The 22,541-nt window shown below is 37.7% G+C and overlaps 1 protein-coding gene across 1 annotated transcript in view; it reads left to right on the top strand.

Annotated features, from left to right (window-relative positions):
- The window catches only part of SEMA3C (semaphorin 3C), a 118,259-nt gene extending 99,421 nt beyond the window's left edge, over positions 1 to 18,838 (top strand). Inside the window, exons 13-18 of the mRNA XM_054631286.2 lie at positions 3,272 to 3,360; positions 5,474 to 5,515; positions 6,786 to 6,943; positions 10,213 to 10,280; positions 13,133 to 13,263; positions 15,120 to 18,838. Coding sequence (XP_054487261.1) covers positions 3,272 to 3,360; positions 5,474 to 5,515; positions 6,786 to 6,943; positions 10,213 to 10,280; positions 13,133 to 13,263; positions 15,120 to 15,533 — 902 coding nt within the window. The 3' untranslated portion in view covers positions 15,534 to 18,838. The remainder of the gene's footprint in view (positions 1 to 3,271; positions 3,361 to 5,473; positions 5,516 to 6,785; positions 6,944 to 10,212; positions 10,281 to 13,132; positions 13,264 to 15,119) is intronic.
- Positions 18,839 to 22,541: the final 3,703 nt, after the last annotated feature.

The raw sequence follows: 22,541 nt of genomic DNA, 5'->3' as shown, positions 1-22,541 counted from the left end.
ATCTCCCCTTGACACACAGACTGCTGAGCTGATGCAAGGCTGCAGACAGCTCCCAGTGTAGAAAGTGGAGGGCAAAAATCTGCCTCTTCATTTCTAGTGGCAGATTGATATTCTGGAGACATAGTAGCTTTTTCATGACTGTGTAAAATCATAGCAATGGAGAACTGTTTTCAAGTGGATTTCTGGAAGGAACAAGTAAATGGCAAAGGAAACCATGTTGCTCAATTTTATCAATTTTAGAGGACTGCCTTCTAATCTCATACAATGACCAAACTTGAAAAAATTTCACCTGCACTTGTTTGATGCTCTCTTATGCCTGATTTACAGCATAAAATATCATCTATGGTGAAATACACTCAGAAACAGCTCAGGCACTGCTTTTCATAGATGTCCTGCAGTGCACAGTGCTTCATCCTTTCCTCTGACTCAGGGAATTTAGTTCACTTTTTTTCTATTAGCAGAAATAATCAAACAAGATTTTCAACAAAACTCAAATACACCATAAGCTTTCTATGTGGACACATGTGACTTGATTTGTCAGATACAAGTTTGTGTTTATAGTGGAGACAGCAGTGCTGCTGAAAAAGAAATAAAAAGTGGGGTTTGGGGGCAAATATTTGCTTTTAATTTATTAAGGAAAAGGCTGGACTACAGTAGCAAGACTGTTTTTAGAAAAAATGGGAGAGCTATAGACTATAAGCTGTGTATTTTTGGAAGTGTTTATATATAGGTGTATAGAGAAAGATATATATGTACAGACTAATAGAATCCCTTGCTCTAAGAAATTTTATTTAATCAATAGCTTTCTGTTCCCTACTTGAATATTTATTTTAAACATTGTATTAAGTCTCCTTTAAAACAATGGAACATTCCTTTCTACAAGTATTTGTCCATCATGGTACAATACTGAGTCAAAGCAAATGGTAAAACCCTGAGTCAAAGGGAATGAATGGTAAGGTAAACAGTCCTTCAGTCTGTGTGTTCTTCTGGGGTGTGACAAAAAGGCAGATAGGAGCCTGCTTTACAAATAGGAGAGGTTATTAGGACACAGGGACTTGGCGTCAGACATTATCGGTATTTTCTGTGCCCATGCCCAGGATAAAATCTCCCTTCAAGTTCTGATTTCAGTCTGGGGCAGTGTTTGAGGACTCAAGACAATGTAGGAATTTTAAATGTGTGGCATGTGCTAATGGATCATTGACATAAACCGGTTCTTCAGGGGCTCAGCAGCCTTACATTCCTTTGCAGGTAAGGTCACTGTCAACATGCTTAGTGCCCTGTGTGTCAGGGTCACAGGTACTTGACACTTTGCAGGCAGCTTCAAAAAAACACCACAAATGGCTGCAATTCCTTCCTGCACTTCTGATTATTTTGTAAGCTAGAGTCTAAGTTAGAGAGAGAGAATTGATAAAAGAATGCAAAGAAGACTGGACTGAAGCCATGTACATGTGTGAGTGGGTTATTCCCTTGAGTAGGAGAGGAAATACACACAAGCCCTTTCTCCTTTCCTCTGAGGGAGGCATCTGCAGCAGTTTAACACTTCTCTGGGTCCTGGTAAATCTCTCTCAGGTTCTCATAACTTAGCTAATACTGGCACCCAGGCTAGACCACAGCTGTGCTATCACAAGATTTGGTTTCAGTGAAGTTTCTTCAGAAGGAACTGTTTTATCATGCCGTTGTATAATGAGAATAAATATCTCTGTGGAAAATTCTCATGAAAAATTCATGTCTAACATGCCCTGAGCACGTTACCTTGATAGCTACACATTTTTAAGTCTTGTCAGCTTTCAGTTTTTCTTTTCCTTCTTTTTTTTTAAAAGACAAAATACGGCAATGTGCTCTCTGTGTGGAGGCAAGTGATTAAATATCAATATTCTGGCCTTAAGCCTTTTTTTGTAGTAATAATAATAGCAACAACAACAACAAGTAGTAGTAGTAGTAGTAGTAGTAGTAGTAGTAATAGTAGTAGTAGTAGTAGTAGTAGTGGTGGTGGTGTCTGGCTTCCTTGAGTGAAATAAGGAGATGTAAATTATTCACAGTAATCATCTTACCCCGCAGCTCTAGCTATAGAATTTAGTCACTGAGCTTAAAACAAAAATAAAATTGAACTTTTTCAGTTTACAATGTCTTCATTATAATTTGCCAAACAGGAAACTAAAATTTCCTAATAAATGTAGATGCTTGCCTGTTTTGTGCGGTGCTAATGTTCTATCAACTGCACAACTCTACATTGCTCTTAAAAATTTGAAGGCTGAACAGAACCTGTACCATGTGTTCTCATTCCTCAGAATCAGTATTGAGCAGATAGATTTATTCTACTCAGTCTAGTTTCTAGGTGTTTCAGGTAAGAGGAATTCTATGTGCTTTTTCCAAGTTAAAATGCTTGTTCTTGTGATTATCCCACAGTCTGCCTTTTCTGCCACATCAGAAATACTTCAGTGGCTGTCTCAGCCTGTAAGAGCCTTCACAGATGGACCCCTTCATCACACATATTCTTTCCACAAAAGAAATTTGGAAAACTAATCACAAATTCCCCTTTGGTCTCACTCATCACATCTACCCTGCAAAAACACTGTCATTGCCACATATTTCTGCTTACTTCTTTGTTCTGAGTGGATTTGTGAGGCTTGGAGCTGGATTTTGAGAGGGAAACCATGATACAATAGCTGAAATGTCTTTGCCTTGCTTTTTCTTTTTATCTTACAGAGCAAAATATTAACTCCTACCAATATATAATGTACTTGATTATTGGTTTAATTTCATTTAAAAAAGCTTTCATCTTAGTGTGTTTAGGTCTAGATAGAGTTAATCTTTGAAATGTTTACCTTTCATATCATCAGTTATCCTAGCATTTTATTATCAGGTATGAATATATCACATCCTGCAGTAGCTCCCTTTTACCTGTTTATATTGTGTTTTACTTTAAGATTATTAGGATAAATTCTGCTTTTGTGTGTCTGTACAGCAACAGAATATACTGATTTTGATTGATCTCTTTGTATAGAATGGTAACAGTAATGGTAATAACTTCAACCTTATCATGACTTATGTTCATATATGGGAATAATACTGCAATAGTATTCCTGTATAACGAATCATCTCATCATTCTTACTGACTCCAAACTGTAGAAATTACTAAGCATTTCTTACCTTTCTCTGTGTCAAAGTGCTTGCTTCAATGGTTTCCTTTTATAATTAATGAAAAAAATTATAATTTTTTTATTTCTCCCTCTCTGTGTTACATGGTCTCACTTGTTCTCACCTGTTGCAGATCAAGGAACCGTACAAAAAGTTGTTGTCCTACCCACCAACTTCTCTGCAAGTGGAGAACTCATTTTGGAAGAGATGGAGGTTTTTCAGGTTTGGCTTTCTCCTTCTTTTGTTTTTCCAGTGTGTATGTTCACACAAACACTTTGTTCTAACAGACTTTGGCAAGGGCAACCATGATTTGGTAAAAGATCAAGTAAATGTGCGTGCTGTCAGTTTGATAACCACATAAAGATTACAAAATGTTGACTGTTACGAAGGCTAGAGCTAGCTGAAGCCCTTTTCTTCTCCTATATTTCAGTTGCCTAATTTTTATGTTGATATACTGGCTAGAAGGATTTTGATAATCAGTTTTTTAGGAGGTCATGTTCTAAAGGCTTCCAGAAGGAGACTTTTATCCTTGGCATCACTATAGAGGCTATTGCTGTGTATGGTTGGAATTTCAGATTTCTGTACTTTGATTATCTGAAGATCTTCCTAGTTCTCAGTTGCAAAATGAAATCAAATTAGTGTTGTTTTTGCTTAACTCCTGTTCTTCAAAGTCACATGCCTCTGGATCCAAGAAAGCTACAAGTTTAAAAGAACATAAGCTGAAAAGAAACACAAAAATTACAGGGAAATAAAGGAATAGCCTCTGTCAATCACTCTGGAATGTAACAGTTGTAATACCCTAAAGAAAATGTTCACCCTCATGTTGAAAAATCCCTCTCAAATATTTGGATGGGCTATTCATTAAACAGTAGTCTCAGGGCAAGTGGTATTATGTGTCTATAAGCTTAGTTAAGGATTTTGTCATGGCCTTTTCTCTATTTCATTAACAGAATACAAAAAAGAAAATTTAAGTTTCTTTATTGAGACAGCATTAATAGTTTCCTTAAGAAAAGGAAAACACAGAAAGGCATCTGTGTTAACACTCTTAGAGGCATAGCTAGTCTTTCTAGGCTTTTGTTGAAGACTTCCTGCTAAAAAAGATATATGTGAGTGATATTATTTAAAATTCACACTCTTCACCAAGAAAGTGCAGATTCCATTTACTGAAACATAAATTAATACAGCACAAGGATAGGTGGGCTGAGAGGCATCTTAGCCTAAACCTAGTTTCTGGGTCTCTGTCCACAGACCTTTTCATCCTGAACCCTAAAAACCATGGTATCATAACTTCTGCTGTTACAATCTGTGTGGCATCATGGTGTTTGGATGAATCTCTCCAAGAGAGCAGGGATGAAATCATGGGCCCTGTGCTAGTTAATATCAAGGGTAGCAAAGAAGAGATCCTCTTCTAGAGTAAACAAGGAACGGAGAATGTGGCATCAGATCCAGTGTTGCATTTGACCTGCAGACTCCAAACAGTTCATGAAGCAGCTCTTAACTTCTCCAAACCTTTACCAAATTCACATGACTCACAGCCAGATTTTCTGGTCCTGACCTCCCTGCTGTGTTGTGGTCATCTGCAATTAATCCTAACCCACTGTTATGGCTTTCCTTTGTGACTGAGCAAATGCTGAACTGTAAAAAAACGCTGAACATTTTTATTACCATCGATTTTATCACTTGTTTGGATGAGCATAATGACTTAAGGCAAGGAAAGTAACAACTCCTTTTCCAGCTCTTTAATATTTGATTTGGACAAAGACATTAATAGACTGCTCTGATGACACACAGTAGTGTACAGTACTGTCTCTGGGAAAGAAACATTCAAGAACACTCATGCCATTTTAAAATAATCTGGTCATTGACAATCTCAATTTACATGCTGCATGGTAACCAAACTGTATGCACTGTAAATAATTTGTAAGAAAATGACTGTATTCTTATCTGGATCATGTGGTAAATATTAATGAGCTATTTTATGATTTTTTCCTTATCATCATCATTAAACAAAAAACATTTCCTATTACAAAGTTAAAGTAATGGCTCTTCTATTTCTGAGATAGCACAGATGCAGGTTAATTATAAGTATACAAAAACCTTTTAGATACATGTAATAATAATGTGGTTGAGTTTCAGCAATATATTTTGTGAGACATTAATTGTTTACGTCTCATTAGTTTAGTTCTGAAAATAGCAGTACTTAGTAGGAGTGAGTGCTCTCTTTTCCGGGTATAAACATGCATCATTTTCTTAGATATGACTTAGGTTTTAGCAACTTTTAAATGTTAATTTTGGGACAAAGTTCTTGACAATGATTTGTTACTCTGTCTTTCAGAGTAATTCTCCTATAACATCAATGAAGATTTCATCTAAAAAGGTAAGGCAAAATGGAATGCCTGCTTAGTGCTTATTAATTGAGAAGCAAATTGACTTAGATGTTAGAATATCAGTTCTTGTGGAGCACACTAAATATAGGAAAGTTTTCCATAATGAGTACAGAAAACTTGACTGACGTTTGCACGAGCCGTTTATATGCCCTTGCACTAAGATAAAACAATTTCTATTCATTATGTATATCATTTCTAATTAACTGGAAGTGTCAGATTTCTTGTTTTGATTTATAATTAAGGAATCAAAAAAAATATTTAGAGAGGAAATTCACCCACCCTGTTTTTTTCTCTGAAGTCCCAAATGGAAATTTTTCCTTGGAAGTCTATCTGATCAGTGTAAAAAGGCGGTGTTTGGGGCTGTTGGATCCGTGGTGCAATTGCGCGTGTTTGTTTAGTAGTAATAAACAATGGCAATAAGAATGATGAAAACAGCTGAGAGGATTTCTGATTAAATGCTTAACACAAAAGCTGAAAATGCGTATTCTGTGATTTTGCAAGCAAGATGTTGCTCAATACTTTACAAAGCTACTACTAAGTAAATATTATTCACTAAGTCGATTTCAGTATGCTTTTCTTTTTCTTTGACAAGAAGATCAAAGGAATTTCAAGGGGTTTTTGTTCAATATTAATTTATATTTTTTAGAATGATTAATTGTTTATTGAGTAAAACAGTCGTTTTGGCCCAGGTTTTGGTAATGATCTACACCCTTTGAACTTCTCTTGCAAAAGCTCTGATTTATTGTGAAAGTTCTCTTAGCTTATTTTTCCAGGTATATAATGCTATCAGAATCTGGCCATAAGCCTCAACGTAATCTCTAGGTTTTACATCTTGGAAATGTATGCAATGGAGGATCCAACTAGGAACTCTGCATAATATTTATTAAAGTGACTGTGTGCAGAGAAAATACTTAGTTCAAAGGCTTGAGCCAATAATCCTCACTGAATAAGAACCAAGTTCTCAAATCTGAGCAATATTAAGTTAGCCTGTCTGCCCCAGAACAGAACAATGACACTCAATGTCCAAAAAACCATTAACATTCCCCAGTGTTTCTAGGTGTTTTCTAGCAGGAAGGTGGAAATAATATAGGCCTGTTCACCTGGGAGATTTCTGTTGATTTTGACTTTAGATGTATTTTGGCTCCACTCTTGGCCTTGAGTTAATTCCAAAATTAATTGAAAGGTTTTTTGGGTGTGTTAGCCAGGTCTTGGGTGAAACTCCTCCACATCTGAACTAAATCCTCCCATTTCCTCCTGCAGCAACAGTTGTATGTGAGCTCAGATGAAGGGGTCACCCAGGTTTCCTTGCATCGCTGCCACATCTACGGGACCGCCTGTGCTGACTGCTGCCTAGCCCGAGATCCCTACTGCGCCTGGGATGGCAACTCCTGCTCCAGGTTTTATCCCACTGGAAAAAGGTGAGCAGTGTTAAGCAGCCCAGTGAAGTTTGCAAGGGAAGATGGCTTTCATTCTGAGGGTTTTGATGTGATGGAGAAGTGGGATGTCATTCCTTTCATCAGCATGTACAAACAATACCCCCATAGCTGTTGTGCTTGTAGATATTCATCACCTATGTATGCTGCAGGAGTGTATGGTAAAGAGCTTGGCTTTTCATATTTAAAATAATGGATGGAAAAAGAAAGAAAAGGAAAGAAATGGTTCTTAATCATAAATATTAATCTTTCTGTCTCACGTACACAAAATCAGTGAGACATTTTTTCCCTTCATTTAAATTCAATTACTTATTATGGATGTAATTATGATAGCCCTAAATACAGCAAAAGATCTCTCTGGCTGTCTGAGGAATAAACTCATTTATATTTTTTTGTTCCTCATTTGCTCCTAAGTGAGAAGAATTATTTTCAGGAAAATTTTAGGCAAATGTGATTTCCATGTAATGCCTGTGGATTTGGGCTTTTTGACATGAGGTTTATTAAAGCAGACAGGGAAAGCAATTTCTGTTTAATTTGCAACAGAACTAATAGTCCATCTCATAATCTTATGCAAAACAGGAGTCTCTTTCCTCCTCCCAGGGGAAATATTTAATAGCAGAAGGCTGTAGTGAGCTCTTGTCTTAATAAGATTTCACTTCTTATACAAACAAAGCTACAGAATACACAATGAAGTGTTACTGCAGAGGGGACAAATCTTTCAGATGTATGCTCTCTACAACTACCTGGAAGGAGGTGGGAGCCTGCAGGGGTTGGATTCTTCTCCCAGGTGACAAGCAAAAGGACAAGAGGAAACAGCCTCAAGTTGTGCCAGAAGAGGTTTAGGTAGCATATTCTAGAATCATAGAATCATGAAATATGCTGAGATGGAAACTGGGACCATTGAGTGCACCTCCTGGCCCTGCAGAGGACACTCCAGGAATCACACCATGTGCCTGAGAGCATTACCCCAACACTTCAAGGCTTGGTGCTGTGACCACTTCCCTGGGGAGCCTGTTCCAGTGCCCAGCCACCTTCTGGATGAAGAACTTTTCTTGATATCCAACCTAAAGGCTGTGACTGTGCTCAGTGTCTGCACCTGAGCTGCAGGTGCAGAAGGCCACTTACAGTCACTGGATTTTGTTCCTGTTCCTTCATAGAGGGAGACAGTTTACAGAAAGAGGCAAAGCTTGGATCTGCTGATAATAATGTCATCCCCTGGACAATTTTTTTTGTTATTGCAAAGTTTTCTTGACTCATTCCTTACCTGAGATTGCCAGGTAAAGCCCAAACTGGCCACGTAGCAATTGGTAGAGTACGTGGGGCTGTTAACTGCTTTCATTGAGAACATTCAGCCACCAGTCTGCCAACTCATTGTTTTCTTCCATGGAACAAAGGTCAGAATATGGGGAGGAATGAAAAGAAAAATCCCCAAGTCTCAGCCCACCTAACTCCTACAGTAACAGAGCTGCCAAAAGGTACAAGGAGCAGTCAGGTACACCCAGCCTGTGCAGTTTCCTGTTTGCCATCCCCATTATATACACCCACCAGGGTTATTTCCACTGGGGCTTGCTTTCATGCTGATATTTTGTTTGCAATTTTCTCCTTATGTCAAACCAAAATAAACACCTCTAACTGTATGGAAAAAAGTCTGGTTTTCATATGTGAAGGAAATGAGTTGTCTCTTTATCTAACAAGGCAAATTATGAAGGAGAAAACATTGGTAACTAGATCCAAATCCCATTGTCTAGACAGTAGTTTCTGCTGTATGAATTTGCTTATTTGCTTCTTTTGACACTTCTGTCTCCTGTGAATTACTGCAATTCCTCATGCAACTTCAATTTACCCCAAAACACCTTATGGGTATTACCTTTATTTTATAACTGCCACTTTTTTTTTTAATCAATATCTAAGTGCTAAGTTCTCATTCACAGAACTGCTTAATGCAAGCAATGTGCCATCTCTGACAGTTTGGAGCAGCTCATGGTAGCACAAGAACTCTGACATTCACTCAGAAATTCTTCATAACCTCCCATGACTCATGTAAATAGTTCACAAGGGTTAAGACCCCAAGGCATAAAATGAAATCATTTTGATGGTAAACATAAAAACTTTACTTGGAATTTCAGTAATTACTCCTCTGAAACATCACTGTTCAAATATTTCCCTTTCAAACAATGCATGGGATCAGATGACAGGGGATTATGAGCACTCTCTGTGTTTGTGCACTACCTGGTATAATGTAGTCATAGATGTGTCATCCTTCCCTCTGTAGTACTGGAGCTCCAGGGGCTTTTTATGGTTTCTGATCCTCAAGTCCTCAGTGCATGGTTCAGAATACAGTTATTTAATATCCCATTGCAACAACCAATATATTTTTTTTCTTGAACTTGATAAATACTGTCCTACCTTACACAATATTTAGCCATAAAAGTAACATATCTTAATAATAATAAAAAAAAAAATAGTGCACCAGCTTTTCATGCACTGAATTCTATGAGCTATGACTTGCTAGCTGAGAAGGACTGAAATGCCAGTATTCCCAGTAAGCTCCCCAGAAAGTTTGCTACAGAATTGTGATTTTACATCTGTCATCCATAATATATATTAAATTCCCTACTTAGAAGTATCCTAGTACTTGGTGAGTTTTATTATATTTTGGAAATAGTCACATCTCTTCAAGTAGAAGACAGAATAGAATCTTAGCTCTCCACCACTCTGGATGAATGCTTCAGTCACTCTGCTACGAAGGTGGCTACAGGCACCAAAAATAAAGTGCTTGGAGCTTCTGGTGAGCTTCACTTACCAGGTGAAATTGAGGTTGGGAACGTGCCCTTTGTCATAGTTTTGTGCTGGTGTGTCAGATATGAGCAGTGTGCATCTCATTGTTAGCTGCTTGCCTTTATGAAGAGTTTCCTCTGGAGGTTCTGGCTTTGAATGCTGGGTATTGTGAGTGAACAGAGGTCTCTTTCATTTATCACCTCTGATCCTTCCATCCCTAAGCCTCCACTGCACAACTGCTTTACCTACAAAAACTGAACCTGTTTTATAAGCTTCAACAGATGCTGCTTCACCTAAACAGTATCTTCACACCAACAAGCCTGCCAAGAGTAAACCACACTCACAGTAGGTCATGAATTATCCCTAATATTTGATCTAGTAAAAGAAACAAAACACAGCAAATCCACAAATAAAAAAATGGTTATTTTCAGTGTAGCTATCTTGGAATAATATTTTGTTTTTACAAAATATTGCAGGAGGAGCCGTAGACAAGATGTGAGACATGGAAACCCTCTGACTCAGTGCCGAGGTTTCAACCTGAAAGGTACTGTAATTTAGAGATCCTCGTGCTATATAAAGAACACATGGTTTTCCTTTATATGATTCATTGTAACTGACATTATCAGTATGGTTTACTGGTAAAGCATAATTATTTTCCAAGTCTGAGTTTTGTTTTGATTTCATTTTAGCACCTTTCCTTGCAATTATATGAAACTTGCACATATATGATAAAATGTTGAGACATTAAATACATAGTTCAGCATACTTGAATTGAGAAGCTGTTGACTAGAAAAAGGTAAAGTTAATTTGAGGACTTTTCTACCTTGGTTTCTTTCAGTCTTTATTAATGCCTTTTCATTCATTTGAGCTTTGGACCTCCAATTTTTTTCTGAATATTTGATTCCATACTGAGTTTTGGAGCACACCTTTGAGCAAACAGCAGGATCTAGGCTGGCCTGTCTTTTGATTTATGGTTATTCTCTTCTTATATGGGGAAAAAAAACTATTCCAAATTTCTTTGTGGAATTTCTTTCTTTCTTATTTCCAGCTGTGCAACTGTTTAGTCAGCCTGGCCAGGGGAGCCAAGGCTTTGCTCTCCCAGCAAGCACTTTCTCTAGTTTAATGGACACCAGTCAAATATGCCCAAAGTCATGGGAGTAAACACATATATGAAGGCAATTCAATCCTCTTGAACCCCATGCATGTCTGAGCTAGGCAGTGGCAATGTATGCCAGCAGACCAAGGGCACACAGACAATTATGCTCCTTTCACCTCTATTATGAACCTGAATTTTGAAGTACGTTCTCATCTGTACCACCTGGTGACCAAGTAATAGAGCTGATTGTAAATGTTTTTACTGATGTTTTTCTAATCAAAGAACAATGCTTTAAGAGTGACATGTGAAAGGTTCTGTTAATAATAATTCTACTGAAATGGTCTCCACTGGTTGTTGGAAGAATCTCCTGGATCAGAGAAAACCACAGCAGCCAGTTGGGTGTAGATGCCTCTGCTTAAATGAGTCAGTATTAGGTAATTTATATGAAGCTGAAGAGTTTGAGCAGGTAATTCCAAGAGATGGCCCCAGTGTTAGAGAACACACCTGAACTCTGAGAGATCCACGTTGAAGCAACTTGAGCTGAGTTGCAGGCATGCTGAGTTCCCCTGCAGGCATGTGCTGAGACCTCTCACCCATTGTCTGTCCCAAGGGTGGGTGTCTCCTCCTTCCATGTGGAAAATGTGAGAATGTCAACTGTCTGCATTCTGGCCTGAGGGGGGATAATTGTTTCAACCTTGACAGTCTTGTGAAGCAAGTTTCTTGTTTTCCAGCCACTTTGGCAATGTGGATGTATTTATAGGTTTATGTATTTTAGCATCTTTGTAAAGGAAGTTTCGGTAGCTGCAGTGGGATATAGGGTAGGTAGATGGCAGTTGTTTCCCTGGAAAAAAAAAAAAAAAAGATGAAAAGAAAGAGCAATTTAGACACTTGCAAAATATAATTTACAGCCATTTATAGCAAAATGACTGTGTTTGGGGAAAAAAGTAAAATTTACTTAAAGAACAAAAGAACAGAGAGCCAAGCAAAGCCAAGGAATCTTCCATGCTCATAGAGAAGCATCATGCTGAATCCAAGTCTTAAAACATGGTAGACCTCTAAGCACATATAAACTTAACATTTTTGGCACACTGATATTTTTAAATAAATCATCAAGAACTAAGCAATCTTGTATGTTTTTGTTTCACGTCTGTTTAATATTGTTATGTTTGTGTTAGCCCTTATAGCCTTTACAGAAATGCACTTTGAATGTGAAGTATTTCCACATTATTCTCCTTTTAGTTAGAATTGGTTTTGGTACAGCTTCCTAAATGTGCTGAAGGACTAGAACCAGGAAAATCTCCTTCCTTCAGATGAACGTATTTCAATTTCACATATCAGTTGATGAAAGAAACTGAAAAGAATTATAGATAAAGTAGAGTCTGAGAAAAGCCAGTCTTAGGACTGTGCAAGAACAGAATCAGATTTTAGACATGCAGACTTCTAGGTATTTGCAGTTCTCATATTATTTCAATAATTTCCATTGCTCCTTTCTCAAAAAAAAAGTATTTCATATATGAGACAAACTTTTCAATCTGGAGGTGCTCTGTTTTGAGGACCAAAGCAATAAGCATCCAGAAGTTCCTACTGGTGGCTGCCAATTATTCATCTATGGAGACTATAAAGGGACACAAGTCCAAGTGCTGACATATGCTCAGCACTTGCCCAGGTGTTGCTGGAGTGCTATAAATCTGTCTTTCTCTCTGTTGCTGGCCTGTCTACATATTCATCACATTTCAGGTTGAGAGCCAAGTCCCTTCCATGTGTTGGAAGAGAAGCAGAGGAGCAGGAGCCCAGCCTGCCCTCTCTCTCCTCCCTGGGATGCTGGATGCAGCTGGAGTAGCTGGAGCCTTCTTTAGGGCATGATGCTTTATTTTGATCATACAGCCTTATTCCCCCAACTCATAAAAGGTGTAGAAATACATTAAATGCTTCATTCTCTTTTGGAGTAGTAGAGAATGAGATCATTTCACAGAAAAATATCCCTGAGCTCAGTTATCCCATCACCAAAGTTTATCAGCCTATAGGTGTCCTAATTTCTCAGAACAGACCACGTCACTCTGAAAACATTGGGATTTGAAACTGAATTTGCTTCTTCACATTCCGTTTAATTTATTTGAAAATTTTTCCTAAAAAATATTTAATTTTGGCCAATATCAGAATCAGGCATAGTTCATTTAATCTATATTGCAAAGAGTTACATGTTTTCATGTTTTCTTAATCAAATCATCATTCACAGTATCCTGACCTGTTTTCTTTTTCTTTCTTTTTTTTTTTTTTTTTTTTTCTTTCTTTCTTTCTAGCATACAGAAACGCAGCAGAAATAGTGCAGTATGGAGTAAAAAACAACACCACCTTTCTGGAATGCACACCTAAATCTCCTCAGGCTTCTATTAAATGGCTGCTACAGAAAGACAATGACAGGAGGAAAGAGGTGAGTTATGTGAACAGGAGCTCTGGGAGGATCCTCAGTCAGCAAGAGATTCCCTCCCCAGACAAAGGGAGGGAACAGTTTGTGTTTTTATCAGGCAGTCTGGCTACAGTGAAGCTGGAGAATTTGTGTGGAAGAAGGACAGTGACCATCACTTACTCATATGAATAAGAGCAGACCCCGTACAGCTGAGACTTCATCCTCAGCCCCACAGATTTCTGTCAGATCAGAACAGCTACAGAAAATTAAAGAATCTTTGCTTCACACCTTACTGATTGCAAACTGAAGGTTTGCAGCACTCAGAACTTCTTATTGATCTAAGGAAATAGGCATAAAAGGAAGAACTTGTATAAAGTTCAGGAAGAAGTCAGCATGCAGTAGCTCCTCTGTGCTATTGAAGAGATAAAAGGCAAAATTGGGAGAAATGTGAAAGGTTTCTTTAGCAAGAAACTAGTCCAGGCTAAGAACACGTATTGACAAAAGCATTTCCTCACCATGGTGCAATCACATTTTCCATTACTGCACTCTCTAAGGCTCTCGAGTTTCAGCACTGTAAGATACAGTATGATTGTGTATGGGGAATGTTCCTTCCTTAAGTAATATAAAAGGGGAAAAAATGCATTGCAAATCCAAGGCACTTACTATATGAATAAAAAGAAACATCTTTCAAAAGGAACTTTTAAGTAATGTGGTGTCTGTTGATAGGTTATAAATACTGTAAAGTATAATTCTCCTATCAGGCCATTTTACAAAAACAGAGGGGAATTATAAATGTCTCACTGAGTTTCCTAACTATTCACAGCCATGTCCTGGCAATAGGTGCAATTCCTTAGCCCATTGCTTCAGTAGAACATCTCCCTTTTTTTGTTCTTAGGTTCAGTAAATATATTAGAATCTATGCAGTTTCATGGTACAACAGACTGAATAAAGCAATCAAAGTGCTGATTAGTTTTCAAGCTCTCAGATGTCTGGAAATCTTCCACAATGTCTACAAAAGTTTACAATAGCAGAATACCATAATAAGTAAATTAGTTCCCAAGAGAACCAAGTATAATGCAAAATACAGTAGCAAAATAGAAAAACCATTCAGAAAAATACCAGCAGTGGTTTCCTTTCATAATGGATTGAACTTGCAATTTTTACTTCATACTGATATGCAAAGGGACATCTGCACATTCACTTATAATTGGATGATAACAAGCTCTGGTAACTTGCTTCTTTCAGATGATGTGACCATCTCCTGGGACAGTGCAGAGTCTGAGGCCAGAAAGGAAACAGGAGAGTACCTGTGCTCTTGGTTAACATTGAGCCAAGTCCCACTTGAGACCACTGTGGTGATAATTTTTATATAAGGCTACAGACTCTGCAGAGCAGATAGAGTTCTTCAGCAGGAACCTGCTCAAAGTCAAAATATTTAATGAGAAGCCTCCTTGAATTCAATGCCAAATTAGCCTCTCTGGTCCTGCACCTTTTTTCCACTGAGTCTCAGCAGCAGTCTCTTGATGCTGAAAGAGACAATCTCAGGAGTGCAACAGGGCAAATAAAAGTTCATTTCTTCAACTCTACTATTCAAACATTATGAAAACTTCTATTTCATGTGGTTTCCAGATTTTCATCTTTGTCTACATCCTGACCAGATTTATTCTAACATAAGAAATAAAATTATTTAAGTCATTTTCTTTAGCAACACTTGCCTTCTTTGAAATGCTCTCTTCTAAAGGTGGTCTCTTGAAGATAATTATATAAAAATACAGTAACTTCAAGAAAGTCATGTTTGAAGTGAAGCTTACCAGAAGCTCCAGTACTCTGTTGTTCCATAACCTTCCCTTAAAGGCTCCTTCTGCCTTTTTGCTCTCCAGGTGAAGCTGAATGAGAGGATCATAGCTACTGAGCACGGGCTCCTGATCCGCTCCGTGCAGGACAGCGACCGAGGGCTCTACCACTGCATCGCGACAGAGAACAACTTCAAGCAGACCTTGGCAAAGATCAATTTCAAGGTGCTGGATTCAGAGATGGTGGCTGTCATGACTGACAAGTGGTCCCCTTGGACCTGGGCCAGCTCGGTGCGAGCGCTGCAGTTCCACCCCAAGGACTTTGTGGGGGCTTTCAGCCACTCTGAGATGCAGATGATCAACCAGTACTGCAAAGACAGCAGGCAGGCAGGGCAGCACAGGGAGGAATCCCAGAAGATGAGAGGGGACTACAGCAAACTAAAGGCCCTTATCAATAGTAGAAAAAGTAGAAATAGAAGAAATCAATTACCTGGATCTTAATTTTATTTTATAGTAATAGATATTTTTGTCCTCAGTGTAGGGGGCTTATATTTGTCTATTGTGAACAAATTCGTGCAAATCTGATAAAAAATTAAATGAAAATCCAGCTAGACACACAAAAGATCTGTCTCCCAATTAAATGCAGTGTAACATAAGAAAATAACTCAGAGCATTTTGTTTCCTAGGTACTTAGTGATTCAAGCCTGGGCTTTGTCCTAGAAGCAGCACTGGGTATTCATCTTAAACCAGATTCATCTTTAACATCTCAGTATTTAATTACAGCTGAATAGAATTTTTTACAAAATCAGTGCGTTGTCTTGCAACTCTGGACCTGGACCAGCTAGACTGGTGGTGAAAGAATCTGGGTTAAGATGCATACTTAGAGTAGGATGGTACTAAGATTTCCTTGCACTGTGTTTAAGAACATGAGTTTCTTCTTGTTTACTGCTCAATATTGGGTTTACAGCTTTCACTCATCGATCAAATCATGTGAATGCATGCAGCTAGGAAGCAAGTAAAATGTACTAGAAATGTTTCATTTGCTCAGAGGTCAAATGAAGGAACAAACAGAAGAAAAACAAAGAATTTATACTTTATCAGAGTAAGCACTGATTATTGTGCATAGTATGAGTTGTAATAAATTAATGAGTTCTGGAATGTAACTTAAAATACCTCTGCTCATATTGATTTTTATTGAAATAGGGAGTCCTGTAACACTACATAGCTTTATAAGTGGCACAAAGGTAACATGAGAATGTTCATTATACATACAATTTTGAAAAACACCTAAGTGACTTAGGTATTTTAGCTACTTTTTAAAGGATTACACTCCAGTTTCTTTTCAAAGGACAGAATGTAGATATACCATATAGTGCTTGTTCAGAAATGAAAAATATAGATTATCTTTATTCTGTTCCATGATTAAATTGGAGCTAGTCTTCAATGTGGAAACAAGTCATAAGTGTCTTTGAAATTTTTAAAACATTATTTTTTCAACTGTTTTCTCAAAGTTGCAAATACTTTAACGAAAATTTTCTAATTAAATGATTCCCATTTTCCAGTTTTTGTATCCTTATTCTTTTCCATGTTATTTTCCCAATTTGCTTCTATTTTCAGTTCTCTGGTAAAAAGCAGATCAGGAAAAGAAAAAAAGAAGAAAAAGGAATGAGGGAAAAATAAAGCTGAAAAATGGGTTTAGGTCAAAAACCAAAAACTATAACTTGAGAGGCATATTCAAACAGAAATCTTTTGTTTTAGAAGCAGCTGTCAGGTCTAATGAAGCAAGTTTTATTGAAAATTGGGTGAGTGTACACCAAGTCATCCTAGGAAAAGCAATCAGGTTTTTTTTTTGAGCAATGCAAATGCCATAAACAGGGACAGATCATCAATGCTTTTACTATGTAAGAGTGTTCTGGAAGCCACTGAGTCTGTTAAAAACAGTAACAGGGATTAAAAATGTATGAGTACCCTAGAAAAATCTCAATTATTTATGGCATTATACAAAAATATAAACTGATGTTCAGCTCAAATCTGAGTTGTTAAGTTATAATTCTAATTCTATTAGAATACACTTGGAGTAATTCTACAGGGCATGGGGAAACACTTCTGGGTTTGTGTCTGTGTGAATTCAGATTAATGAAATGGAGGTTACACTGGTATTTATCTGCCATTAGCTGGATTGTCACTTTATCACCACCTCGTGAAGGACAGCTGGGAAATGAGCCCTGATCACACCATTTAAACAGTCTCTAAATCCCTTTTATGCTGGTGGGATCTCTTTGAATTTAATTTGTGTGCCTACTGCTAGCATGCAGTGCCAGCCTGCTCACATATTGCCATCTAGTTAAGTGCTCTCCTTACTCAAGGTCTCAATGTGTATTTCTGCAATGTTTAGACATTAATAACTAAAGTCTTTCTTATGGAAACCATCAGGAAACTTTCTCTGACCTCTGACCTTCGTGAGATTGAATTTGGCCCCAAGAGCTAGCAAAGTAGGTTCTGGAGAAATCCATCTTTTTTTTCTTCTTTTTTTTCCTTTTTTTTTGTTGTTTTTGTTTGTCTGTTTGTTTGTTTTTCTTTTATTTTCCTTTATTTTCCTTTATTTTTTTCTTTTTTTTTTTCCCTGAATATGACTGACTTCTGAGGTGTGTAAGTGACAAACCAAAAATCAAGTGCCCTGGTCTAGAACTACCTCCTGGAATGACTAGTGCATATTCTCTGTATGCTGCCATGCTCTTCCTATCTCCCCAGCAGATTCACTGCAGAGTTAGTGTGATACTAATGTCTGTTGTGAGGATCAGAATTGCTTCCAGATGGAATACAGTGATTAATAGGTGTTTCAGGGTACAAATTGCCCTTCAAGTGGTTAGGTACAGTGATATTTTAATAGGCCCCCGTTAGGCCTCAGAAATTACAGTTACACTGTTTTCTAATAGAATATTGGCAATAAGGGATTCCATTAAAACAATCAGCATAGCTCAGAGTTTCATGTGATTATAAAATAATATTTTTAAAGCTGCTTCATATACCATTATTATGGTATGACTGTTTAAGGGATTATACTTAAACTAACATTTTTCCTGCTGCATGAGAACTCCAGTATATAAATATAATTAGCTTCTGTCAGTGCATAACTGGTCCAAGCTTCCATGCTTTAGGAGCCTTCCTGCATGTATAGAGAAGTCAGGAACCAGATGCTCAGCTGCTATAAACTAATGTAACTTCCCTGTTGTCCTTAGAGCTACTGGGGTTGATACCAGCTGAGTGTTTGGCCTTAAATGTACAGAACAGACAAACTGCAATTTTTGTTTAAAGTAGCCCCTCTACTGTAGGTAACACCAAAATTTAAGACTGTAATATTATTTGTGCTATTTAATACTTCCTATTTGGAGGATTTCTAAATAATGTATATAATTTTATTCCTTAAAAAAATGCAAAAGCAAAATGACTTCTAGGCATAACTTCACCAAATGTAAAGATATGTTCTCTGCCAAGAACTTCACTGTGTACTGGTATTTTTTTTTTTTGCCTTTTTATTTTGTGTAGTTTGTAAAGTTTGCTGAAATCTTGACCTAACAATGTGTTCTTTGCAATTGTTGTTACTGTAGATATGCGTGTTTTATTAAGAGAATCTTGGTTTTAAAATTGTAGGTATGTGTATAAGTTCCTAGCATGATGAAACTGTCATGACAGTGAATATGCATCATATAGTGTGTAAGAAAGAACAAAATGTAGTTTAACATAGCGCTATTTAATTGAATATCTAAAATGCCCAACAAAATAAAGTGTGTTGCAACATTTAAAAATTTGTTGGCTCCCCCTTATGGATGTGCACTAAAAAAAAAAGAACTTTTTTTTTTTATTATTATTAAGATAAGAACCTGAAAAGCAATTCCCTAGATTTTCCAAATAAGTTCAAGAAAATATTTGGAGCATCAGGTATTGTAGCTGGTCAGTTCCCAGCCCTGCTCTGGACTGAAGCCCCAGTCACAGAGATAACAAGGAACTCATGAGAAGTCAGAGATTAATTTTTTCAGAGATTATCCCATATAAGCACCTTGCATAAAAGCAAGTTACTTTTCTTTCATTCATTGTTTAAAAAGAGAATAAGATTTTTTTTTCTTTTATTAAATTGCAGGGAAAAAAAAAAAAAAAAGTCACACATTCTGTGAAATCCTGATTCTTTCAGCTGAGACTCCTGGCATTCTCCAGGCACCTCTGCAGGGAACACAGGCTGCTGGGGCTGCACCACAGGGACTCACAGCTCTCTCCCAGTTTCCTGGCTTGTACTTGGAGTGAAATTACCTGCCTGACACCTACAGTATGCTCCTTTTTCCTGCAGTTATCATCTGAGCAGTGTTATTGCTGCTCTTCTTACTGGCTGTTTACCCAGATGGGTTTTACAAGGAAGCATAGGTCCTCATCAGTTCCTTGGGATAATAATTGAAAATGAAATGTCACAAATACTGACCTTCACAACAAGGTTCTGGATTGTTAAACCCAGATTTTGATTTCCCAGATAGATAGGTTGCTGCAAGGCTTTATGAGGTGTGAGTGGCTAAGATGACCTCACTCCAGGATTTCTGTACTGGCTGGTTCCTAGATGTGCTGATCTTGGATAGTTACCTGCTCAGCACTCAGACCAGTCTGGGTCAGAATCTGAGTTTTCAAGCACTCCCACATGCTGTAGGAAATGTTGGGATAAGGCTCCAAAACAGATGGACATTTACAGAGTATTGAACTCTGAGAAAACTTTACCAGGTCTGATCCTCTGTCCATCCTGCTCAGTTGTCTTTTGCTGATCTTCTTCCCCGACTCTTTTTGCCCTCTCCTGAAGGGTTCAGCACTTAAGGTTTTGATTCCTTGGCTCCAAGCCCTGGCAAGACAAGACCTGGATTTCAGATGTGCGAACTCTAGGTGTCTAACACTCCTCCCTTGACTTTAAAATGTCTGTTAGATCACTTTTCTTCCTCCACTGGGAGCTCCTGCTTTTTCTAAGGTCTGTCTCCCTTCTGGTGGCAATAAGGTTTCCCTTTGAGTAAGTGCAGGATGCAGAACTCAGGCACTTTCTCACAAGACTGAGGCAATATTCACTTCAGCTACACTTCCTCTTTTTATAGATGAGTTAGGACATGCCCCTATTATGGAGTTGATGGTAAACACCCACCCAGGCAGCCACAGAAGCCCAGAGGTGACCAGTGAAAAATGTTGCACTAGAGGAGCTGCCAGCACTGGTGTGGCTCCCAATGCTACCAGATTATTGTTGCCTCTGGAATTAAGTGTTGCCTCCAGAATGAAGGCAGCAGATGTAATTCCGTTGTGCAGACCATAAAAAAACCAGTGGCATTGTGGCTTTTGCCTGAAGCAATTGGCCAGGTCCCAGGGCACCAGAGCTTCTTTATCCTTTACACTGAGCCCTTCTCAGGCACCCCAGTGAGCTCCTGTGCTGTGAGCCCAAGTACAACCACACACAGACACTTGACCAGAGTAGTCCCAGATATACATGCATGCTCACACCTACCTGCATGCAGAGGAGCTTTGCTTTCCATGCAGTATTTACCTTTCTTTAACATTGATGTGTGTCCTCTTCTGTTTCCACATGGGCAGAATCAGTCCTCACAGTCCCAAGACATCAACAGCTTGTAGATATTGCCATTACCATCTCAGAGCATTTTTAGACAAGTAATTAGTCAACAAAAGTTCTTCTATTCACTCTCCTTTCCAATTTACCTTGTTCTATATCATCTCAAGAAAAATTTCCTTTTAGCATCAGGAGGCTAGCACAGTGTAAGTAATAAAAAATGTGCTGTCATTTAACATGTCTAATCTAAACTAAAGGCTGAGATTTAGAGATGCTTTGGCATTCTGAACACACCAAGAAGCAAATTCAACACAGCTGGCTCAGCAGTCAACAAATAATTACTCTACAGTGATAGACTGTCCTATATCCCAGGATTCATTATTGAATTCCATATACAGCTTTACAAAGCAAACAGCATTTGTGTATTCTTAGCACTCTATCAGCTTCATTATTCCTGATTTGAATGCCTGATAAACAAACAGCCTCATATGCTGGCCTTATAAATGAACCTGAATGTTTGCTGAGCTCCACATTCAAGGCAGTTTAGGCAAAGGGATTTCAACATATCCAGCATTTTATAGAGCCATATATTTTTTTTCTAAAGGATTTTAGGAAAAAAAAAAAAAGCCAAATTAAAAAATGGTCATTATTGTTGTCCATGGTAAATGAGAGTTGATAAAAAGGATTGTTTTCTAGCTTGTACAGCAACATGCAGTGTGGGGAAGGAGTAAGAAAAATGCATTTGTTTAACCTTGGGTTCACAACCCTTTGGATAGTTGCTGTTCCTGGCTCTTTGCAGTAGTCCTTTTTCCAGTATCTGCTCTCCCTGGCTGCAGTTCAAGGCCCCTAAGAGCCATGCTGGTTTTACTTTTTTTCAAGCCGACAACTTAAGACATGATGTCCAGGGCTTCCTTTCAGGCTTTTTGTATAATAAAACCTCAGTAAAAGCTGTATTATATACGGTTTTGCCTACAATATCTGCCTAAGAAATTTCATTATTTGATTCAATATTTGGAAAAAATTTTGTAATATTTGTAAGGCTTTGCTGAAAATGGCACAGAGAGAAGGAGAAGACCCCAGAAATAAGCAGAGCAATGGAACATGCCATGGTTCTTACAGGAACACTGTGTACATTTCCTCACTGCTGCATGCTGTTATATGATGGACAAATGCTAATTTTACATTAGCCTTGAAAGCCCAGTTTTCCCATAGGTTAAATCTCACCAAGACTAAGGTCCTTTCACTGCTCACAATGAGATTCTGGTTGAGACCTTTGAAGAGCTTTTATGCCCCACTTAATTTTGGTTAAAAATTAAGCCATTTCCTCCTTAAAAGCTCTTCTTCTTTAGGGTTCTATTCCTCCTTCTCTCTATGGACTCTTCTTTATTCCTTTTCCTTTCCTCAGCTAAATTCATGCTAATAGTCCCACTTTAATTTAACTCTTTTCATTATAACCCTTTTATACACCAATACTCTGAAATATATTACCTTTTATAATCTTCAAAAGATGCTGCACTTTATTTGTTTCATCAAGTTTTTTTTTGCTTTGTAATGTCAGCAAATAAAATATAAAAAGTATGAAACCCCTCCAAGATGTTTGTAGCCTTTGAGCTTAAGAAGAAAGTTTGGAACTAAACTACTAACTACATGTATATGTTCACACTCAAGAAACATTAAAATAATATTTTATTCCATTATTTTCAGCACTACATTCAGGTTGCAGAGTGTTCTTTATTCCATATCTGACACTAAAAGTATCCTAGCTAGGATTTTGTTTTGGGGAACTTGAGATATAGTTAAAGATATGGATTTAAAATATCAATAAATTATATTATACAGATCTATCTGTCAGACTGCCAGTATTAAACATCTTCAGTTAAGTTACCTGTAGGAGAAATTATTTTGTAACTGAGGTTAATAATGAGAAT

This window comes from Agelaius phoeniceus, chromosome 5, assembly GCF_051311805.1.
Source record: "Agelaius phoeniceus isolate bAgePho1 chromosome 5, bAgePho1.hap1, whole genome shotgun sequence".
In the NCBI taxonomy this organism is placed as follows: Eukaryota; Metazoa; Chordata; class Aves; order Passeriformes; family Icteridae; genus Agelaius; species Agelaius phoeniceus.
Note: the sequence above shows the minus strand (reverse complement) of the source record. Positions and strands in the feature narration are given on the sequence as shown.